Genomic DNA, 18076 nt, shown 5'->3' on the forward strand with positions numbered 1-18076 from the left:
AAGACACAAATCCACCGCCCTTTGCCACTTGAGCTAGGCCCTGGCTCCATCAACACAATAACTATCGGTCATAACCTATTAACATGAGATTTTAGTCTGTCACCTAGACTCACATGGATATTCACACGAGTATATAGGTAGTAAGGTAACATAAGTTCGATTTTTAGCAAGTTTTTACCCTGTTTGAATAATTAATACAAAATGCTTGTGTCTCCCTACAAAGATGAGACACTGGAATATCAATGTTAACTGAAGGATCTGAGAATACAGGAATCATTCAAGTGACTTTTTCCCCTAACAAATTACAAAAGCATAAATTCAGAAAGTTTTCCACCTGCAATCACTCTATTATCATATTTCTTTAAATAGATTCCGCATGGAGCATCAACTGTATTTATCTTTATTGCATAATCTTTTCGGGATTGACGGCCCCTTTCTGGGCCTCTTAATTACTAACTAGCATAATCTCTTTTTTTCTCAATAAGTAGGAAAAGATTTTATTAATATAACAAGAATAGCTTTCATTAACATCTTTCGGTTTACACAAAACTTAATTTCCAGCCGAAAGTAGCTTATTGCTTTTTAGAAGGGGAGCTTTGGAGCAACGGTAAAGTGGTATCTATGTGACCTATAGGTCACTGGTTGGAGCCGTGGAAGCAACCACCAATACTTGCATTAGGGTAGGCGGGTCTACATTCTTGGGGTGCGACTCTTCCTTGGACCCTACGTGAACACAGGATGCCTTATGCACCAGGCTGGCCAATAGCTTATGCTTTTCCTTCAAAACACCTTCTTTCCTTCAGTATTACCCCACAACACACATGCTGGAACCGTGTTCATTGCTGCTTTGCTTCCTTCCTACGACCTTTAACTGTCCAAATCCATAAATGTTCTTCACACTAGCTGGCATAGCCCACCATAACTAGCATAATTTAAGCACATAAACCTGTGCAAACAAAAAGGAGTACCTCATATTTTGCATCTATTTCTCAGCCCACCATTACTTCTATTTCCTTGGAGAACATATACCTGTTAATTGTGTCCTCTAGGCTAACTACACCAGTCAAATACTGGAATGATCGACGTTAATGACTTCTCAAGATTTTGCAGATATATTTTAAACATCATGAGTTGGCATGCGTGCAAAATAAAAAGATTACGCTACCCATCAGAAATATGCGTCAAACTAGAGTACATCTAGAGAATTCTCAACAGCTAAAACTAAAAAGATACTTAAATATCACTTAACACCAAAGGAATAGATTCCAGGTCACCACCTATAAAGTTGAACTCCGTTAGTATTAAATTGCATCCTTTAGTTCCTTTAACCACGACATTGTGGATCATAAATGAAAAGGGAAACAATATAGTCAGCATAATTACAAATAATGAAGGTCCATATTAATGTACCAACAAGGATATCTCTGACCTTAGTAGACTAGCAGTAATTTTTATAGTAAGTGGCATGCAGCATTTAAACTCCACATGATAAGACTAAGAAATGTCACGTCTTTGAAATTGGTCAAAGGTGAAACAAGTAAATAACTGAAAATTAACAATGAAATAAGTTTCTTGAAGATTCCTCTCTGCAGTGCTCTATCTTTATATAGTTTATAGCAAAAAGACATCCCAAAGGGAAATTCACGACAAAAGGTAAAATTACCCAACAATTTTGAAGGATAAACCAGAAAAAAATGACTGCAGCGGTAACAGCCAATAGGGTCAGAAAAATTCAATTTTGCAGTCAACATTTGGTGAAAGAAATCCATAAAAGAAACATCATGAAAATAAGCGACAAAATTGACAAAAAAAGAAAAGATATCTTTCACCACCTACAAATAGGAAACTTCAAGTGCAAAGACATAAACCGTGGCTAGTAAAAAGAAGGTAATCATTAGCTTGGCATTTAAACAGCGGACAATAATGGTTCTTGGACAAGTTATTGCCCAAAAGTATGAATGGAAACTTACTTGTAGTACAAACAACATACCTTCAGCAGCTTGAGCTTCAGTTTAGTTATTTCTCGGCCATCGATATAGACCTGCGTGGTTCCATTGCTTGCTTGAGGACTAAATTTCCCAGTAAAATTCAGGTTTGAACTCGCAATTCTGTCAGGTTTTTCTCCCTCCTGTTAAATTAAGAAGCCAAAGCTGTTGACTGCCAAGGGGCTAAGCAATGTTTGCCAAGTGTGAACCTCTTTGACTCATCAATTGGCTCACCTATGAAACTTACACATTTGCGCCCCTCAGGCATTGAACCCATTTCTCTGAGCCCACAATTGCTGCAACATTTTGCATCACACACAAGCATTCTCTTTATTTCACCACACCTAAACAGAATCTTGATTTCTTTTTCTCCTTCCTTTCCTTTGGAACTCCACCATACTCTGGAAAAACATTATTCTCAATGTCTACCAGTTTTCTTTCAGATCTATTAATAGTATCGAAAAGTGACCCTAAGGGATCTTTCCCTCGTTGGTAGAATGCTTTGCTGCATTCTCAGAGTCTGTGCTCAGATCCAGGGGACACTGACGAAGAACCTGAAAAAGAAGCAGGTTTCTACAGTACAGACACTTGGGATCTGAACTACCTGAAATTCTTGGATTTTGACTTGATGGGCTGATCGCAACATTAAGATGAGATATGTGCAATGGGATTGACTCTATAACAGGTGCAACATCAAGGCCTACAGATCTTCTTGACTATGAAAGAGGTTCTGTTATAAATGCCGTGGGAATTGCACCAGAATTCATATCAAGGGGTTCTACTCTATGAATTTCGTATAATACATTGTATGACTATTGAGCAACTCTAATGCTATGAGCAATCCAGGCTAGCACCTTCTTGGAGAAAGCAACCTCCTCGCCATCTCCCTCCAATTTTTTATTTAGAATAGAAATAAAGTGGGAGAGAACAACTATTCTAGTTGTGTGAAAAGGTGGTGGGAGAGTTAAAATATTTCAAAGTTTCTTTTCCACCAATTAAAATTTGGCAGAATGATTTTCAACCTTAAAAATTTTCATAGATAAGTATATCATCAGGATTTAGCAATATGAATAGAAATCACAAAACATTTAGGGCAAGCTTCTTAAATGGTGATCAGGGAATAAACACATTGTTACTTAGACATGAAGAACTACAAACAAGTCCTTGGATACTAACAAGTACAATCCTAGACTTGTCTATCAACTAAAAACCAGTTCCAAACATAAAGTAACAGGTGTCAGGTATGTTGGAATCAATACAGATAATAGGAATCAAAGATTGTCAATACGAAAAGACAACTCAGCATGCGGAGAGGATCTTGGAAAGCTTTGGAACTCCTGTGCCATTTTAACATAATCCTGAGACACATCACTCCCGTCGAATTTGGCAGCAATGATGAACTTTTCTAGGGCTGTTGCATTCTTGAGCAAATATTCTATTAATGGTAGTACAGACTTATTTCCACTTAGTGGTCCATCATAGTCAATGATCTTGATGGTCTTCAAATGTAGCAAAGAGCAGTTATAATTATGTGTCTTGAACCTCTTAATGCGTTCATCCTCATTTGTGTACCTTGACAGCAGGTCCTACAGGAAAGAATCCGCTATATTACCTGCTATTTTCCTTATATGGAAGTAAAAAGTTGAGGAGTTGTGTGGATAAAAAAGGGTGACAAATTTTTAGATTCACAGAACATGTCAAGCGTTTAGCAAATGTTACTTACATGAAAAAAAATGTTAAAAAGATTCAGTGTAGCTGATCATTTTTTTAAATTAAAAAAAAAGAGCTGATCCTTCTATCTCCTCACATGAAGATGAGTACTATCTCTTGCTAAACACCTATATCCTACAACTACCAAAAAAGTTAAATACAGAACTGGCTTACTCATTCAATGATTCAAACAATTTTGAGAGCGACAATATCAATTTCTGTCAAAGCAACTGTGACATCACTTGCTTTAAATTAAATTCTGTGTTTCCGAGGCCTTGAAAATCTCATTTATCATCACCTCGATTTGCGTGCGCAGTCCGGGCGCGTAGCCGGAAAGCTTAAATATGAAAATTTGTGAAAAATGATTAAATTTGGCTATAAAATGAGTAAACTTGACTTCGGTCAACGTTTTGGGTAAACGGACCCGGACCCGTGATTTGACGGTCCCGGGGTCCGTAGGAAATTGTGGGACTTGGGCGTATGCCCGGAATCGAATTCCAAGGTCCCAAGCCCGAGAAATGGGATCGGGCCCGTATTTTGGTTCTGGCGTCCGATACAGGTCTTATATATGATTTAAGACATTTCTGTAAAATTTGGTGAAAAACGGATGTCATTTGACGTGATTCGGACCTAAATTTGCTAATGTTGATGTTTTAAGAAGTTTGAGAAAATTCTTTGATTTTGAGGTTTAATTCGTTGTTATTGAGGTTATTTTGGCGATTTGATCGCACGGATAAGTTTGTATGATGATATTGAGTCAGTGCGTATGTTTGGTTAGGAGCCCCGAGGGCTCGGGTGTGTTTCGGAAGGTTTTTGACTTAAAGAAAAGTTGCAGGTTTTTGCTGTTGAGTGCCCAGGGATTTTACCCTTCGCGTTCGCGTGGTCCTTCTCGCGAACGCGTAAGGCAAATATCCCAGGTGCCAGATTCCTTCTACGCGAACGCGTAGCTCAGGTCGCGAACGCGAGGCAGTGGGGGGCTATCCCTTCGCGAACGCGGTCCTGGCCATGCGAACGCGAAGGCCAAGTGTTACCCTACGCGAACGCGACACCTTGAACGCGAACGCGAGGCTCGAGGAGTTTCTACTCCGCGAACGCGAAGGCTTATCCAGCCTAACCCATCGCGAACGCGAAGAACATTTTTGCCCAGTTATTTTAAAGTCTCAAACACATAACACTCACGGGATTTTTACAAAATTTCATAAACCTCTTCTTCTCCAAAGCTCTTAGGCGATTTTTGAGGAATTTCTTCACCATAACCTCTTGGGTAAGTAATCTTTAACTTGTTTTCTTCCATTTTTGTCAACACCCACTAGATTTCTAGGCCTAAAACATGTGATTAAAGGTAGAAAATTAGGGATTTGGGTAGAGTTAGGGTTTTTTGATTATTTATGATTTAGACCTCGTTTTGGGGTCGGATTTGAAAACAAATTATATATTCGGGCTCGTGGGTGAATGGGTGATCGGGTTTTGGTCCGAACCTCGTGTTTTGACCAAGCGGGGCCGGGGTCGATTTTTGGGAAGAATGATTAGAAAGCTATAATTAGGCATTGGAATTTAATTGTTTAGCATTTATTGATGTTATGAAGTCGATTATGTATAGATACAATTGAATTGGAGCCGAATTCAAAAGGAAAAGTGGTGTTTGAGGTTTGAGTTGGCCGTGGAAGTTTGAGGTAAGTGTTTGGTCTAACCTTAGCTTGATGGATTAGGAGTTGAGTCCTATTTGCTATGTGCTAATTGTTGAGTACGACGTATAGGCATGGTGACGAGTATCTATACGTTGGTGTCTAGCATGACCATGAGTCTCTATATGGTCAATATCTTGATTTCGTTATATCTTTCATGCCTTGGTGATGATTTCTATTTGTTGTGAAAAGTTTGCGGAAGGAATTGTGACCTTTGAACATTGAGGAGCATTGGCTCAAGTTATATTACGAATTGTGAAAGTATATGAGACGATGGAACCCTTTGGAGCATTGGCTCAAGTGGTAAAGTGAGTTATGAAATAAAAGTGAAAGAAGAGAAAGAATTATTAAATTGTTCCCTTGCCGGGATATTGGGTCTTTATTGGTTATCTCCTTTGCCGGGATGTTGATATTATTGATGTTGTTCCCTTGCCGGGATTTAATTTTTTAATTGTTGTTCCCTTGCCGGGATTTAACTGTCTAATTGTTGTTCCCTTGCCAGGATTCCTATATGATCTTGTTTATTCCATTGCCCCTTTGTTTGGGATTGTTGTTTGGGTAAGGAAGAGTGTTAAAGCACGAAGGGCGATGCCGTGCATTGTTTGTTATTGTGAGAAAAGAGTGTAAAGCGCGAAGGGTGATGTCGTGCCGCACGATGTACCATTCCGTGCCGATTTTATTGATTATATAGTGAGGAAAGAGAGTAAAAACACGAAGGGTGATGCAGTGTACATCTTTATTATATGATTGTTTTGGTGAGGACGAGAGTAAAAGCACGAAAGGGTGATGCCGTGCACACTTTTATTATACAATTGCTTTGGTGAGGACGAGAGTAAAAGCACGAAGGGTGATGCCGTGCAAATTGTTGATTTCTAATTCTTTGTTGATATCCGAGTTATGTTGCTTCTTTCCTTACTTGATGTCTTTCTATTCGGAACTGTTATCTCCCCCACAACATGTTTCCCTCTCCCACATTGACTGGTTATTTCTGTATTTCTTTTTCGCTGTATATATTTAAACTGCACAGGTTTATTTGGTAGTCTGGTCCTAGCCTCGTCACTACTTCGCCGAGGTTAGGCTAGGCACTTACCAGCACATGGGGTCGGTCGGTTGTGCTAATACTACACTCTGCACTGTGTGCAGATCCCGGAGCAACTTTCGGACAGTAGTTGGAGTGCTTCCTTCAGTCCACCCAGAGACCCAAGGTAGACCTGCAAGCATCCGCAGGCCCTGGCGTCTCCCTCTATCTATGTTTCCTGTTTCATTTTCCCTTTTATTCAGAAACATTGTACTGTTATTTCTTCAGACCTTGTATGTAGTAATCGTAGATAGTCTGTGACACTGTGACACCAGATTTTGGGTATTTGAGGTTTTAAAAGTTGTAATAGACGTAGATTTCAGATATTTAAGTGTTAGCTCCCGCTTAATTATTTAAGTTCCGTTGTTATCATGTTATCGCCTTATGTTTGCTAAAAGAAGTAATATGAAAATGAAGTAGTTAAGGTTTGGCTTGTCTAGCTCTAATTAGTAGGCGCCATCACGATTCCCGAGAATGGGAAATTCGGGTCGTGACAAGTTGGTATCAGAGCTCTAGGTTACATGGGTCTCACAGTTCACAAACAAGCTTAGTAGAGTCTGAGGGATCGGTATAGAGACGTCTGTATTTATCCCCCAGAAGCTACAAAATTAGGAAAAACTTCACATTTGTTCTTTCTCATCGTGTGGTTTTGTTTCTCAAAGCTAATTGAACTTCTACTCTATTCTTTCGCAGATGGCGAGAACACGCGCTTCCTCATCCACCGCTCAGCAGCCCGAGCCTCCAGCAGCAGCTCCCACGAGGGGCAGAGGGCGAGGCCGTGTTAGAGGCCGAGGTGGGGGCAGAGCTCAGTCCCGAGCAGCAGCACCAGTGGCGGAGCCTCAGATTGCCTTTGATAAGAAGGTTCCGGCCCCAGCAGTTCCGGTGAGCCCAGCTCAGGTCCCAGAGGGGTTTATTGCTACCCCATTTCTTCAGGATGCTTTGGTCCGACTAATGGGCCTCATGGAGAGTGTCACCCGAGCAAGCCTGCTTCCTGTAGCACCAGCCGTCTCTCAGGCTGGAGGAGGGGCCCAGACTCCTGCTATTCGCACTCCGGAGCAGGTAGTTCCTCAGATTCAGACTCCGGCGGTTCAGCCAGTTAGAGCAGTACAGCCGGGTGTGGTAGCTCAGGCCGGTGATAGAGCAGCTATGTCTGCCGATGCTTTGTGGAGGCTGAATAGGTTCACCAAGCTCTTCACTACTACTTCCAGCGGTGCATCTACGGAAGATCCCCAAGATTATCTAGACAGCTGCCACGAGGTTCTCAGGAACATGGGTATTGTTGCGACCAATAGGGTTGATTTTGCTACATTTCACTTGTCTGGATCCGCCAAGACTTGGTGGAGAGATTATTGTTTGGCTAGACCAGCCGGATCGCCAGCCTTGACTTGGGAGCAATTTGCATAGCTATTTCCGGATAAGTTTCTCCCCATTACTCAGAGAGAGGCCTATCGGAGGCAGTTTGAACGCCTCCAGCAGGGTTCCATGACGGTTACCCAGTATGAGACCAGGTTCATCGATTTGGCTCGCCATGCTCTCGTCATACTTCCCACCGAGAGAGAGGGTGAGGACGTTTATTGACGGTCTTATTCAGTCGATTCGCCTTCAGATGGCTAGGAAGGTTGGGAATGAGATCACTTTTCAGGAGGCGGCCAATGTGGCCAGGAGAGTGGAGATGATTCTGTCACAGAGATGTGGTCAGGGGTCAAACAAGAGGCCCCGTCACTCAAGGCAGATTCAGTGGTACCTCGTCTGGAGGTAGAGATTCATATGGTAGAGGCCATCCTCCTAGGCTTTTTCAATCAGCACTCCAGGTTTCTCACGGTGCTTCAGGTGGTCGTGGTCCTCAGATGCAGTATTCTAATCAACAGTCTTATAGTGCACCACCTGCTCCTATCAGTGCACCGCCGTTTCAGAGTTTTCGGGGTGGTCATTCAGGTCGTTAGGGCCAGCAGTCTCAGCAGCCGAGGCTTATTACACTTGTGGTGATACGGGTTACATTGCCAGGTTTTGCCCTCGAGCACCAAGTAGCTCTCAACATCAGGGTTCTCGTGCTATGGTACAGGCACCAGGTGTTCCACAGCCCGCCCAGCCAGCTAGAGGTGGGGGTAGAGGTGCTAGAGGTGGAGGTAGAGGTACTAGAGGTGGAGCTCAGGCCGCCAGGGGTAGAGGCCAGCCAACAGCAGGTAGTTCAGGGTGGTGGGGCCCAGCCCCGATGTTACGCCCTTCCAACCGGGCACGAGGCTGAGGCTTCAAAGGCAGTCATTACAGGTACGGTCCTGGTTTGTGATATAGATGCTTCAGTGTTATTTGATCCAGGGTCTACATACTCGTACGTGTCATCTTATTTTGCACCGTATCTGGTCATGCCTAGTGATTCATTGAGTGTTTCTGTTTATGTGTCTACACCGGTGGGTGATTCTATTGTGGTAGATCGAGTCCATCGCTCTTATGTAGTTGTGATTGGGGGTCTTGAGACTCGTGTGGATTTGTTGCTTCTGGACATGGTCGACTTCGATGTCATATTGGGGATGGACTGGTTATCACCTTACCACACTATCTTGGACTGTCATGCCAAGACTGTGACCTTAGCTTTACCGGGTTTGCCTCGTTTAGAGTGGAGAGGGACTCCTGGTCATTCTACCCGCAGTGTTATCTCATATGTGAAGGCTCAATGTATGGTCGAGAAGGGGTGTTTGGCCTATTTGGCATATGTTAGTGATTCTTGTGCCGAGGTCCCTTCTATTAATTCTGTGCCCGTTGTTCGTGAAAATCCTGAGGTATTCCCTTCAGACCTGCCGGGTATGCCGCCCGACAGGGATATTGACTTTTGCATTGATTTGGCTCCGGGCACTCGGCCCATTTCTATCCCGTTGTATCGTATGGCCCTGCCTGCTTTGAAAGAGTTGAAGGAGCAGTTGCAAGACTTGCTTGAGAAAGGTTTCATTAGACCCAGTGTTTCGCCTTGGGGTGCGTCGGTGTTGTTGGTTAAGAAGAAGGATGGGTCGATGAGAATGTATTGATTACCGGCAGTTGAACAAGGTTACAATCAAGAATAAGTATCCATTGCCGAGGATTGATGATTTGTTTGATCAGCTTCAGGGTGCCAAGGTATTTTCAAAGATTGACTTGAGATCTAGCTACCATCAGTTGAGGATTAGGACATCTGATGTCCCTAAGACAGCATTCCGCACTCGATACGGGCATTATGAGTTCTTGGTTATGTCATTCGGGTTGACAAATGCCCCAGCAACTTTTATGGATTTGATGAACCGAGTGTTCAGGCCTTATTTGGATTCGTTCGTGATAGTCTTCATTGATGATATTTTGATATATTCCCGCAGCCAGGAGGAGCACGTGTAGCATCTCAGAGTGGTTCTTTAGACTTTGAGGGATAGTCAGTTGTATGCTAAATTTTCGAAGAATGAGTTCTGGTTGAGTTCAGTTGCATTCTCGGGTCATGTTGTATCAGCAGAGGGTATTCAAGTTGATCCGAAGAAGATTGAGGCAGTCAAGAACTGGCCTAGACCAGCATCAGCTACAGAGATTCGGAGTTTCTTGGGATTGGCAGGCTACTATCGTCGGTTCGTGGAGGGGTTTTCATCTATTGCAGCCCCGATGACCAGGTTGACCCAGAAGGGTGCCCAGTTCAAATGGTCGGACGAGTGTGAGGCGAGCTTCCAAAAGCTCAAGACAGCTCTGACTACGGCACCAGTGTTGGTTTTGCCCACAGGTTCAAGGCCTTATACAGTTTATTGTGATGCATCTCGTATTGGGCCAGGTGCAGTGCTGATGCAGGATGGCAAGGTCATTGCCTATGCTTCGCGGCAGTTAGAAGATTCATGAGAAGAACTATCCGGTTCATAATTTGGAATTGGCAGCCATTATTGAAGATTTGGAGGCATTATTTGTATGGCGTGGCATGTGAGGTGTTCACGGATCACAAGTGTCTTCAGTATTTGTTCAAGCAAAAGGAGTTGAATTTAAGGCAGAGAAGGTGGTTGGAGTTGTTGAAAGATTATGATATCACTATCTTATATCATCCGGGAATGACCAATGTGGTGGTCGATGCTTTGAGTAGGAAGTCAGCCAGTACGGACAGTCTCGGTTATATTCCGGTCAGTGAGAGACCGCTTGCTTTGGATGTTCAGGCTGTGGCCAATCAATTCGTGAGGTTCGATGTTTCTGAGCTCAGCCGTGTGCTAGTTTGCACAGTCGCTCGTTCTTCATTATTGGAGCGTATCCGTGATCGGCAGTATGATGATCCCCATTTGTGTGTCCTTAGAGACACGGTGCAGCACGGAGATGCCAAGCAGGTTACCTTAGGTGATGATAGAGTTTTGAGATTGCAGGGTCGAGTTTGTGTTCCTAGTGTGGATGAACTCCGAGAGTTAATTTTAGAGGAGGCCCATAGTTCTCGGTACTCTATTCATCCGGGCGCCGCGAAGATTTATCAGGATTTGCGGCAGTATTATTGGTGGCGAAGAATGAAAGAAGGATATCGTTGCATATGTGGCTCGGTGTTTGAATTGTCAGTAGGTTAAGTACGAGCATCAGAGGCCTGGTGGTTTATTTCAGAGGATTGAGCTTCCCGAGTGGAAGTAGGAACGGATCACTATGGATTTCGTTGTTGGACTCCCACAGACTCGGAGGAAGTTCGACGCAGTGTGGGTCATTGTTGATAGGCTGACCAAGTCAGCACATTTCGTTCCTGTGGCAGTCTCCTATTCTTCTGAGAGGTTAGCTGAGATCTATATCCGGGAGATTGTTCGTCTTCATGGTGTGCCTATGTCTATCATTTCGGACCGAGGTACGCAGTTTACCTCGCGGATCTGGAGAGCAGTTCAGCGAGAGTTGGGCACTCAAGTTGAGTTGAGCACAGCATTTCATCCTCAGACGGATGGGCAGTCCGAACGGACCATTCAGATTCTTGAGGATATGCTCCGAGCTTGTGTTATTGACTTTGGAGGCTCGTGGGATCGGTTTTTGCCTTTAGCAGAGTTTGCCTACAACAACAGCTACTAGTCGAGTATTCAGATGGCTCCTTATGAGGCTTTATATAGTATGCGGTGTCGGTCTCCGGTTGGATAGTTTGAGCCGGGAAAGGCTCGGTTGTTGGGCACGGATCTGGTTCAGGAGGCCTTGGACAAGGTCAGAATTATTCAAGATAGGCTTCATACAGCTCAGTCCAGGCAAAAGAGTTATGCAGACCGCAAGGTTCGTGATTTGGCATTCATGGTCGGTGAGCGGGTATTGCTCCGAGTGTCACCTATGTAGGGCGTGATGAGATTTGGAAGAAGGGCAAGCTTAGCCCTAGGTTTATTGGCCCGTTTGAGATTCTTGATCGAGTGGGAGAGGTGGCTTATAGACTTGCATTGTCGCCGAGCTTATCAGCCATGCATCCAGTGTTTAATGTGTCCATGCTCCAGAAAAATCACGGCGATGCATCCCACGTGTTAGATTTCAGCACTGTCCAATTGGACAAGGACTTGTCTTATGAGGAGGAGCCAGTAGCTATTCTAGACCGGCAGGTTCGTCAGTTGAGATCGAAAAGTTTTCCTTCTATTCGTGTCCAAGGGAGAGGTCAGCCTCCTAAGGCATCGACCCGGGAGTCCGAGTCCGATATGCGGAGCCGTTATCCCCATCTTTTCCCCGACTCAGGTACTTCCTTCTTCTGTCCGTTCTAGGACGAACAATTGTTTTAGAGGTGGAGAATGTGATGACCTTTAAATTAAATTCTGTGTATCCGGGGCCTTGAAAACCTCATTTATCATCACCTCGATTTGTGTGCGCAGTCCGGGCACGTAATCGGAAAGCCTAAATATGAAAATCTGTGAAAAATGATAAAATTTAGCTATAAAATGAGTAAATTTGACTTCGGTCAACGTTTTGGGTAAACGGACCCGGACCCGTAATTTGACGGTCCCAGAGGGTCCGTAGGAAATTATGGGACTTGGGCGTATGCCCGGAATCGAATTTCGAGGTCCCAAGCCCGAGAAATGAATTTTTAAAGAAAATTATTTTCTGAAATTGTTCAAGAAATTTGAAATTAAATTTGATTAGAACATGATGGTATCGGACCCGTATTTTGATTCCGGCGTCCGATACAGGTCTTATATATGATTTAAGACATTTCTGTAAAATGTCGTGAAAAACGAATGTCATTTAACGTGATTCGGACCTAAATTTGCTAAAGTTGATGTTTTAAGAAATTTGAGAAAATTCTTTGATTTTGAGGTTTAATTCGTTGTTATTGAGGTTATTTTGGCGATTTGATCGCACAGATAAGTTTGTATGATGATATTAAGTTAGTGCGTATGTTTGGTTAGGAGCCCCAAGGGCTCGGGTGTGTTTCGGATGTGTTTCGGAAGGTTTTTGACTTAAGAAAAGTTACAGGTTTTTGTTGTTGAGTGCCTAGGGATTTTACCCTTCGCGTTCGCGTGGTCCCTCTCGCGAACGCGTAGGGCAAATATCTCAGGTGCCAGATTCCTTCTACGCGAACGCGTAGCTCAGGTTGCGAACGCGAGGCAGTGGGGGGCTATCCCTTCGCGAACGCGATCGTGACCATGCGAACGCGAAGGCCAAGTGAGCCTGGGCAGGGGGTGGGGCAATTACCTTACGCGAACGCGACACCTTGAACGCGAACGCGAGGCTCGAGGAGTTTCTACTCCGCGAACGTGAAGGCTTATCTAGCCTAACCCATCGCGAACGCGAAGAACATTTTTGCCCAGTTGTTTTAAAGTCTCAAACACAGAACACTTACGGGATTTTTACAAAATTTCATAAACATCTTCTTCTCTAAAGCTCTTAGGCGATTTTTGAAGCATTTGTTCACCATAACCTCTTGGGTAAGTAATCTTTAACTTGTTTTCTTCCATTTTTATCAACACCCACTAGATTTCTAGGCCTAAATCATGTGATTAAGGGTAGAAAATTAGGGATTTGGGTAGAGTTAGGGCTTTTGATTATTTATGATTTAAATCTCGTTTTGGGGTCGGATTTGAAAACAAATTATATATTCGGGCTCGTGGGTGAATGGGTGATCGGGTTTTGGTCCGAATTTCGTATTTTGACCAAGCGGGCCCGGGGTCAATTTTTGGGAAGAATGATTAGAAAGCTATAATTAGGCATTGGAATTGAATTGTTTAGCATTTATTGATGTTATGAAGTCGATTATGTATAGATACAATTGAATTGGAGCCGAATTCAAAAGGAAAAGCGGTGAGGCTTGAGTTGGAAGTGGAAGTTTGAGGTAAGTGTTTGGTCTAACCTTAGCTTGATGGATTAGGAGTTGAGTCCTATTTGCTATGTGGTAATTGTTGAGTACGACGTATAGGCATGGTGACGAGTATCTATACGTTGGTGTCTAGCATGACCGTGAGTCTCTATATGGTGAATATCTTGATTTCGTTATATCTTTCATGCCTTGGTGATGATTTCTATTTGTTGTGAAAAGTTTGTGGAAGGAATTGTGACCTTTGAACATCGAGGAGCATTGGCTCAAGTTATATTACGAATTGTGAAAGTATATGAGACGATGGAACCCTTTGGAGCATTGGCTCAAGTGGTAAAGTGAGTTATGAAATAAAAATGAAAGAAAGAGAAAGAACTATTAAAGATATTGTTGCTTTATTGGTTATCTCCCTTGCCGGGATGTTGATATTATTGATGTTGTTCCCTTGCCTGGATTTAATTGTTTAATTGTTGTTCCCTTGCCGGGATTTAACTGTCTAATTGTTGTTCCCTTGCCGGGATTCCTATATGATCTTGTTTATTCCATTGCCCCTTTGTTTGGGATTGTTGTTTGGGTGAGGAAGAGTGTTAAAGCACGAAGGGTGATGCCGTGCATTGTTTGTTATTGTGAGAAAAGAGTGTAACGTACGAAGGGTGATGCCATGCCACACGATGTACCATTCCGTGCCGATTTTATTGATTATATGGTGAGGAAAAGAGAGTAAAAGCACGAAGGGTGATGCCGTACACATCTTTATTATATGATTGTTTTGGTGAGGACGAGAGTAAAAGCACGAAGGGTAATGTCTTGCACACTTTTATTATACAATTGCTTTGGTGAGGACGAGAGTAAAAGCACGAAGGGTGATGCCGTGCAAATTGTTGATTTCTAATTCTTTGTTGATATCCGAGTTATGTTGCTTCTTTCCTTACTTGATGTCTTTCTATTCGGAACTGTTATCTCCCCCACAACATGTTTCCCTCTCCCACATTGACTGGTTATTTCTGTATTTCTTTTTCGCTGTATATATTTAAACTGCACAGGTTTATTTGGTAGTCTGGTCCTAGCCTCGTCACTACTTCGCCGAGGTTAGGCTAGGCACTTACCAACACATGGGGTCGGTTGTGCTGATACTACACTCTGCACTGTGTGTAGATCCCGGAGCAGCTTTCGGACAGTAGTTGGAGTGTTTCCTTCAGTCCACCCGGAGACCTAAGGTAGACCTGCACGCGTCCGCAGGCCCTGCCGTCTCCCTTTATCTCTGTTTCCTGTTTCATTTTCCCTTTTATTCAGAAACAGTGTACTGTTATTTCTTCAGACCTTGTATGTAGTAATCGTAGATAGTCTATGACACTATGACACCAAATTTTGGGTATTTGAGGTTTTAAAAGTTGTAATAGACGTAGATTTTAGATATTTAAGTGTTAACTCCCGCTTAATTATTTAAGTTCCGTTGTTATCATGTTATCGCCTTATGTTTGCTAAAAGAAGTAATATGAAAATGAAGTAGTTAAGGTTTGGCTTGCCTAGCTCTCATTAGCAGGCGCCATCACGACTCCCGGAGGGGAAATTCGGGTCATGACAGCAACTCAAGTTGAACTATTTTCTTGAAGAAAACAAACTGAGAGAACAACAAGGTTCCTCTAACAGTCTTACATGAAAGGGTGCAATAAGTTCTATGATTTTTTTTCCTAAAGTACTAGATCAGAAATATGCTGATATATATTGTCTTCTTCTTACACTAATAGTTGTTTGATATTAATAACATGAAGTAACAAAAATATAGGTCTACAGGAAACTTACTCTTCGTTTTTTATTATACCAGTCAATGACCAATGTCTCAAGATCCGGCGAACTCTGTAGAAAGCTGCAAATTCCAAGGACGTCCGATTGTTCTAAGGCTGTGTCAAGTTTTAAATATTTCCGGCTTGATGGTGATGATTGCCAGCCTTTCAACTCCAGTATGGAAAGGCACTTATAAACCAAATATGTCAAAACAAGGAAATGCAACACTGTTAATAAATGACATGCTGATTACTGAATATTTCAGAAGAATAACTTGGACATACGACTAGTTTTTGCCACATCAAAGTGTTCAAGGTTGGTTTGGAAATCCAAAGATGAACCTTTTACACACTTTGAAGAACCCATTCACATGAGTTAAAAGCATGATGAGAGTAAATCAATCCAGATTTATGGGTTATTTTGTCAATTAGGGGGTTTCAAAGAAAATCGAAAAATTGAACCAAAACGACTTAATAAACCGATCTATGTTTTGGCATTAAATTATAAGAGCCTGACAATATTTGGTTTGGTTTAGCTTTAAAAAAATAAAAACAAAAACAACACACACACACACAAAATACTACTTTTCAAGCTTTGAAATTTTCTAACGCTGAATGTTTAAAGAGGTTTAACACTTGTACTATTATAATTCGGGGTGAAAAGAGGAAGAAATTAGTAAGGAAATACAAGACAAAGGAAGTAACAGCAGCATCCAAGTATTGATTTTCATCTCTAGTTTCTTGATTCAATTACAATGAAAACCCAACATCCGTTGGTACGCAAAACTAACATGAGAATTGGGACTGCGTTCTCGGACTTTAAGTAGTGAACCCAAGGAGAACTATAGGTATTGCGTCTTAATTGTTGCTAGTAAAGTAGTTTGATTCTTCTATTTATAACATGGCGTTTTATGTTTTTATTTGTTCCAACTTGTTTATAATCCTTTTCCTCTCTTCCGTTCCTTTCTTTATCTGTTTTTTATTTCACTAGTCATTAATCTTATTCTTTTATTTTCTCCACTCGGGCGCCGAAAAATTTAATGTTTTGGCACCCAAAACTCTTTCTGACTTTAGTGTTCAAAAACATTATACATAAACTAGAAGAAATCGCCGAACCGACAAAAACCGACGAAACCAAAACCGATATATTTGTACTATGTTTGGTTTGATTTGGTTAAACATTTAGAAAATCGACTTAATTGGTATGTCATCCTTTTAAGATAAAATTGTACCAAAGGGAACCATGAACACCCCTACTATCCATTACAAACTCTTTATTTTCACAGTTCTTCTTCCAAAGTATTGCTAAGAGGCCTAGTTTCAGTCACCTGCCACTGTCCAACCAAATTGGCCATGATAATGTAATTCTTCAATTACCAACTTAGTTATCAAATTATACTAAGGAGTGGCATTAATGATACTAAGCAGATGAATTCAATAAAAAGTCTGAATTTCAGACAGTGAAGAGTATGAATGAACCTCGATGCCCCAGGGACCCAATTCAAGATCCTCGACATTGGCAACACTATGAAGAAGTTCCTTCAAATAGCCATTCTCCGCCTCCGAGTTGCGTTCTTCATCTACTATATAGTCAAAATTTGAACATAATACTGCACTGACAAGTGAAGCCACATTTCTCAAGCGTATCTCATCGCAGAACCCCAAAAGTTCAAAATATTTAATATGGGGGGCTAATATTTCGAGACGAAGGTCAGGATTCTCATTTTGGTAATCTTTAGGCTCAAATATGTCAGCTTCACAGAGCTGATTTCCAAACGACTAATGCCCAAAACACAATCCAGTTCCAACTGCTCCAAGTTAGGACAACCTGATAATATCTTCTCCAACATATTATCCGTCAAGTTTAGGGACGCGATTGAAAGAAACATGAGACTACCTACTCCAGTTAACACTACCAGAAGGTTTCAGTTCACAGTTGATTAAAATCAAACTCATCAACAACGTATTCTTATATGCAAAATTAGGAAGCTCATATTTTGGGTGATTGTCCGAATCAAATAGAAGTGTAAATTCTTCAACATTAGCAATTTTAGTTGCAAAATGTACCCATAAATCAACATCTTTAACATAACTATTGTCGTACCTAAAGAGTGAGCCCCTGAATCTTCTGATTTTCTGGCACGACCTCCAATAATAAAGCTCTCTATTGGTGGAAGCTATGAAATCCTTTTCGCTGTAGCTATTGGGGGACTCAAAATCGAGAGATACTGGCACGGACTTCCAAAGAAACCGCCATCGCTGAGATAATACGCTGGTGCGCACAACTGCTTTACAGTCCCACCACAACATAGAGAGGATATGGAGTAGAATTCCGTCGGGCAAATCGCTGAGTCTGACTCCTCTCGCCTTGACTTTCCTCTCCATTTCCATGGAGTAAACCTAGTTCAGTTCTTGTAAAGGCTAAATTGAGCCATATGAAAATTTAGCAAAATATTGAAACAGTAACTTTTTCTAATTGGTAAGATGAAGTCATATAAAATTAAAAGAAAAATATTTTGTTACTTCAGTTTGGTAAAAAGGCAGCATCCTGCACTAAGCTCTGCGCGGCGTCCACTAAGCTCTCGCTATACTCGTTATTCGCG

The 18076-nt window shown here is 42.1% G+C and overlaps 1 protein-coding gene across 2 annotated transcripts; it reads right to left on the reverse strand.

Annotated features, from left to right (window-relative positions):
- Positions 1–495: 495 nt before the first annotated feature.
- Positions 496–17937, reverse strand: LOC142181099 (F-box/LRR-repeat protein At3g26922-like). 2 transcript variants are annotated; one of them, XR_012709372.1, is made up of 5 exons: positions 17578–17937; positions 16953–17088; positions 15493–15663; positions 1991–3571; positions 496–946 (listed from the first exon to the last, which is right to left on the reverse strand). XR_012709372.1 is itself a non-coding variant. In XM_075253334.1 (4 exons), the coding sequence occupies exons 1-4, from the start codon at positions 17862–17864 to the stop codon at positions 3257–3259; spliced, it is 909 nt and encodes a 302-aa protein (XP_075109435.1). In that variant the 5' UTR covers positions 17865–17937; the 3' UTR covers positions 496–3256. The 2 variants fall into 2 exon arrangements, 1 of the variants encoding a protein (XP_075109435.1); XM_075253334.1 differs by having other exon boundaries at positions 496–3571.
- Positions 17938–18076: the final 139 nt, after the last annotated feature.

This window comes from Nicotiana tabacum, chromosome 5 (genome assembly GCF_000715075.1).
Source record: "Nicotiana tabacum cultivar K326 chromosome 5, ASM71507v2, whole genome shotgun sequence".
NCBI classification, from domain to species: Eukaryota; Viridiplantae; Streptophyta; class Magnoliopsida; order Solanales; family Solanaceae; genus Nicotiana; species Nicotiana tabacum.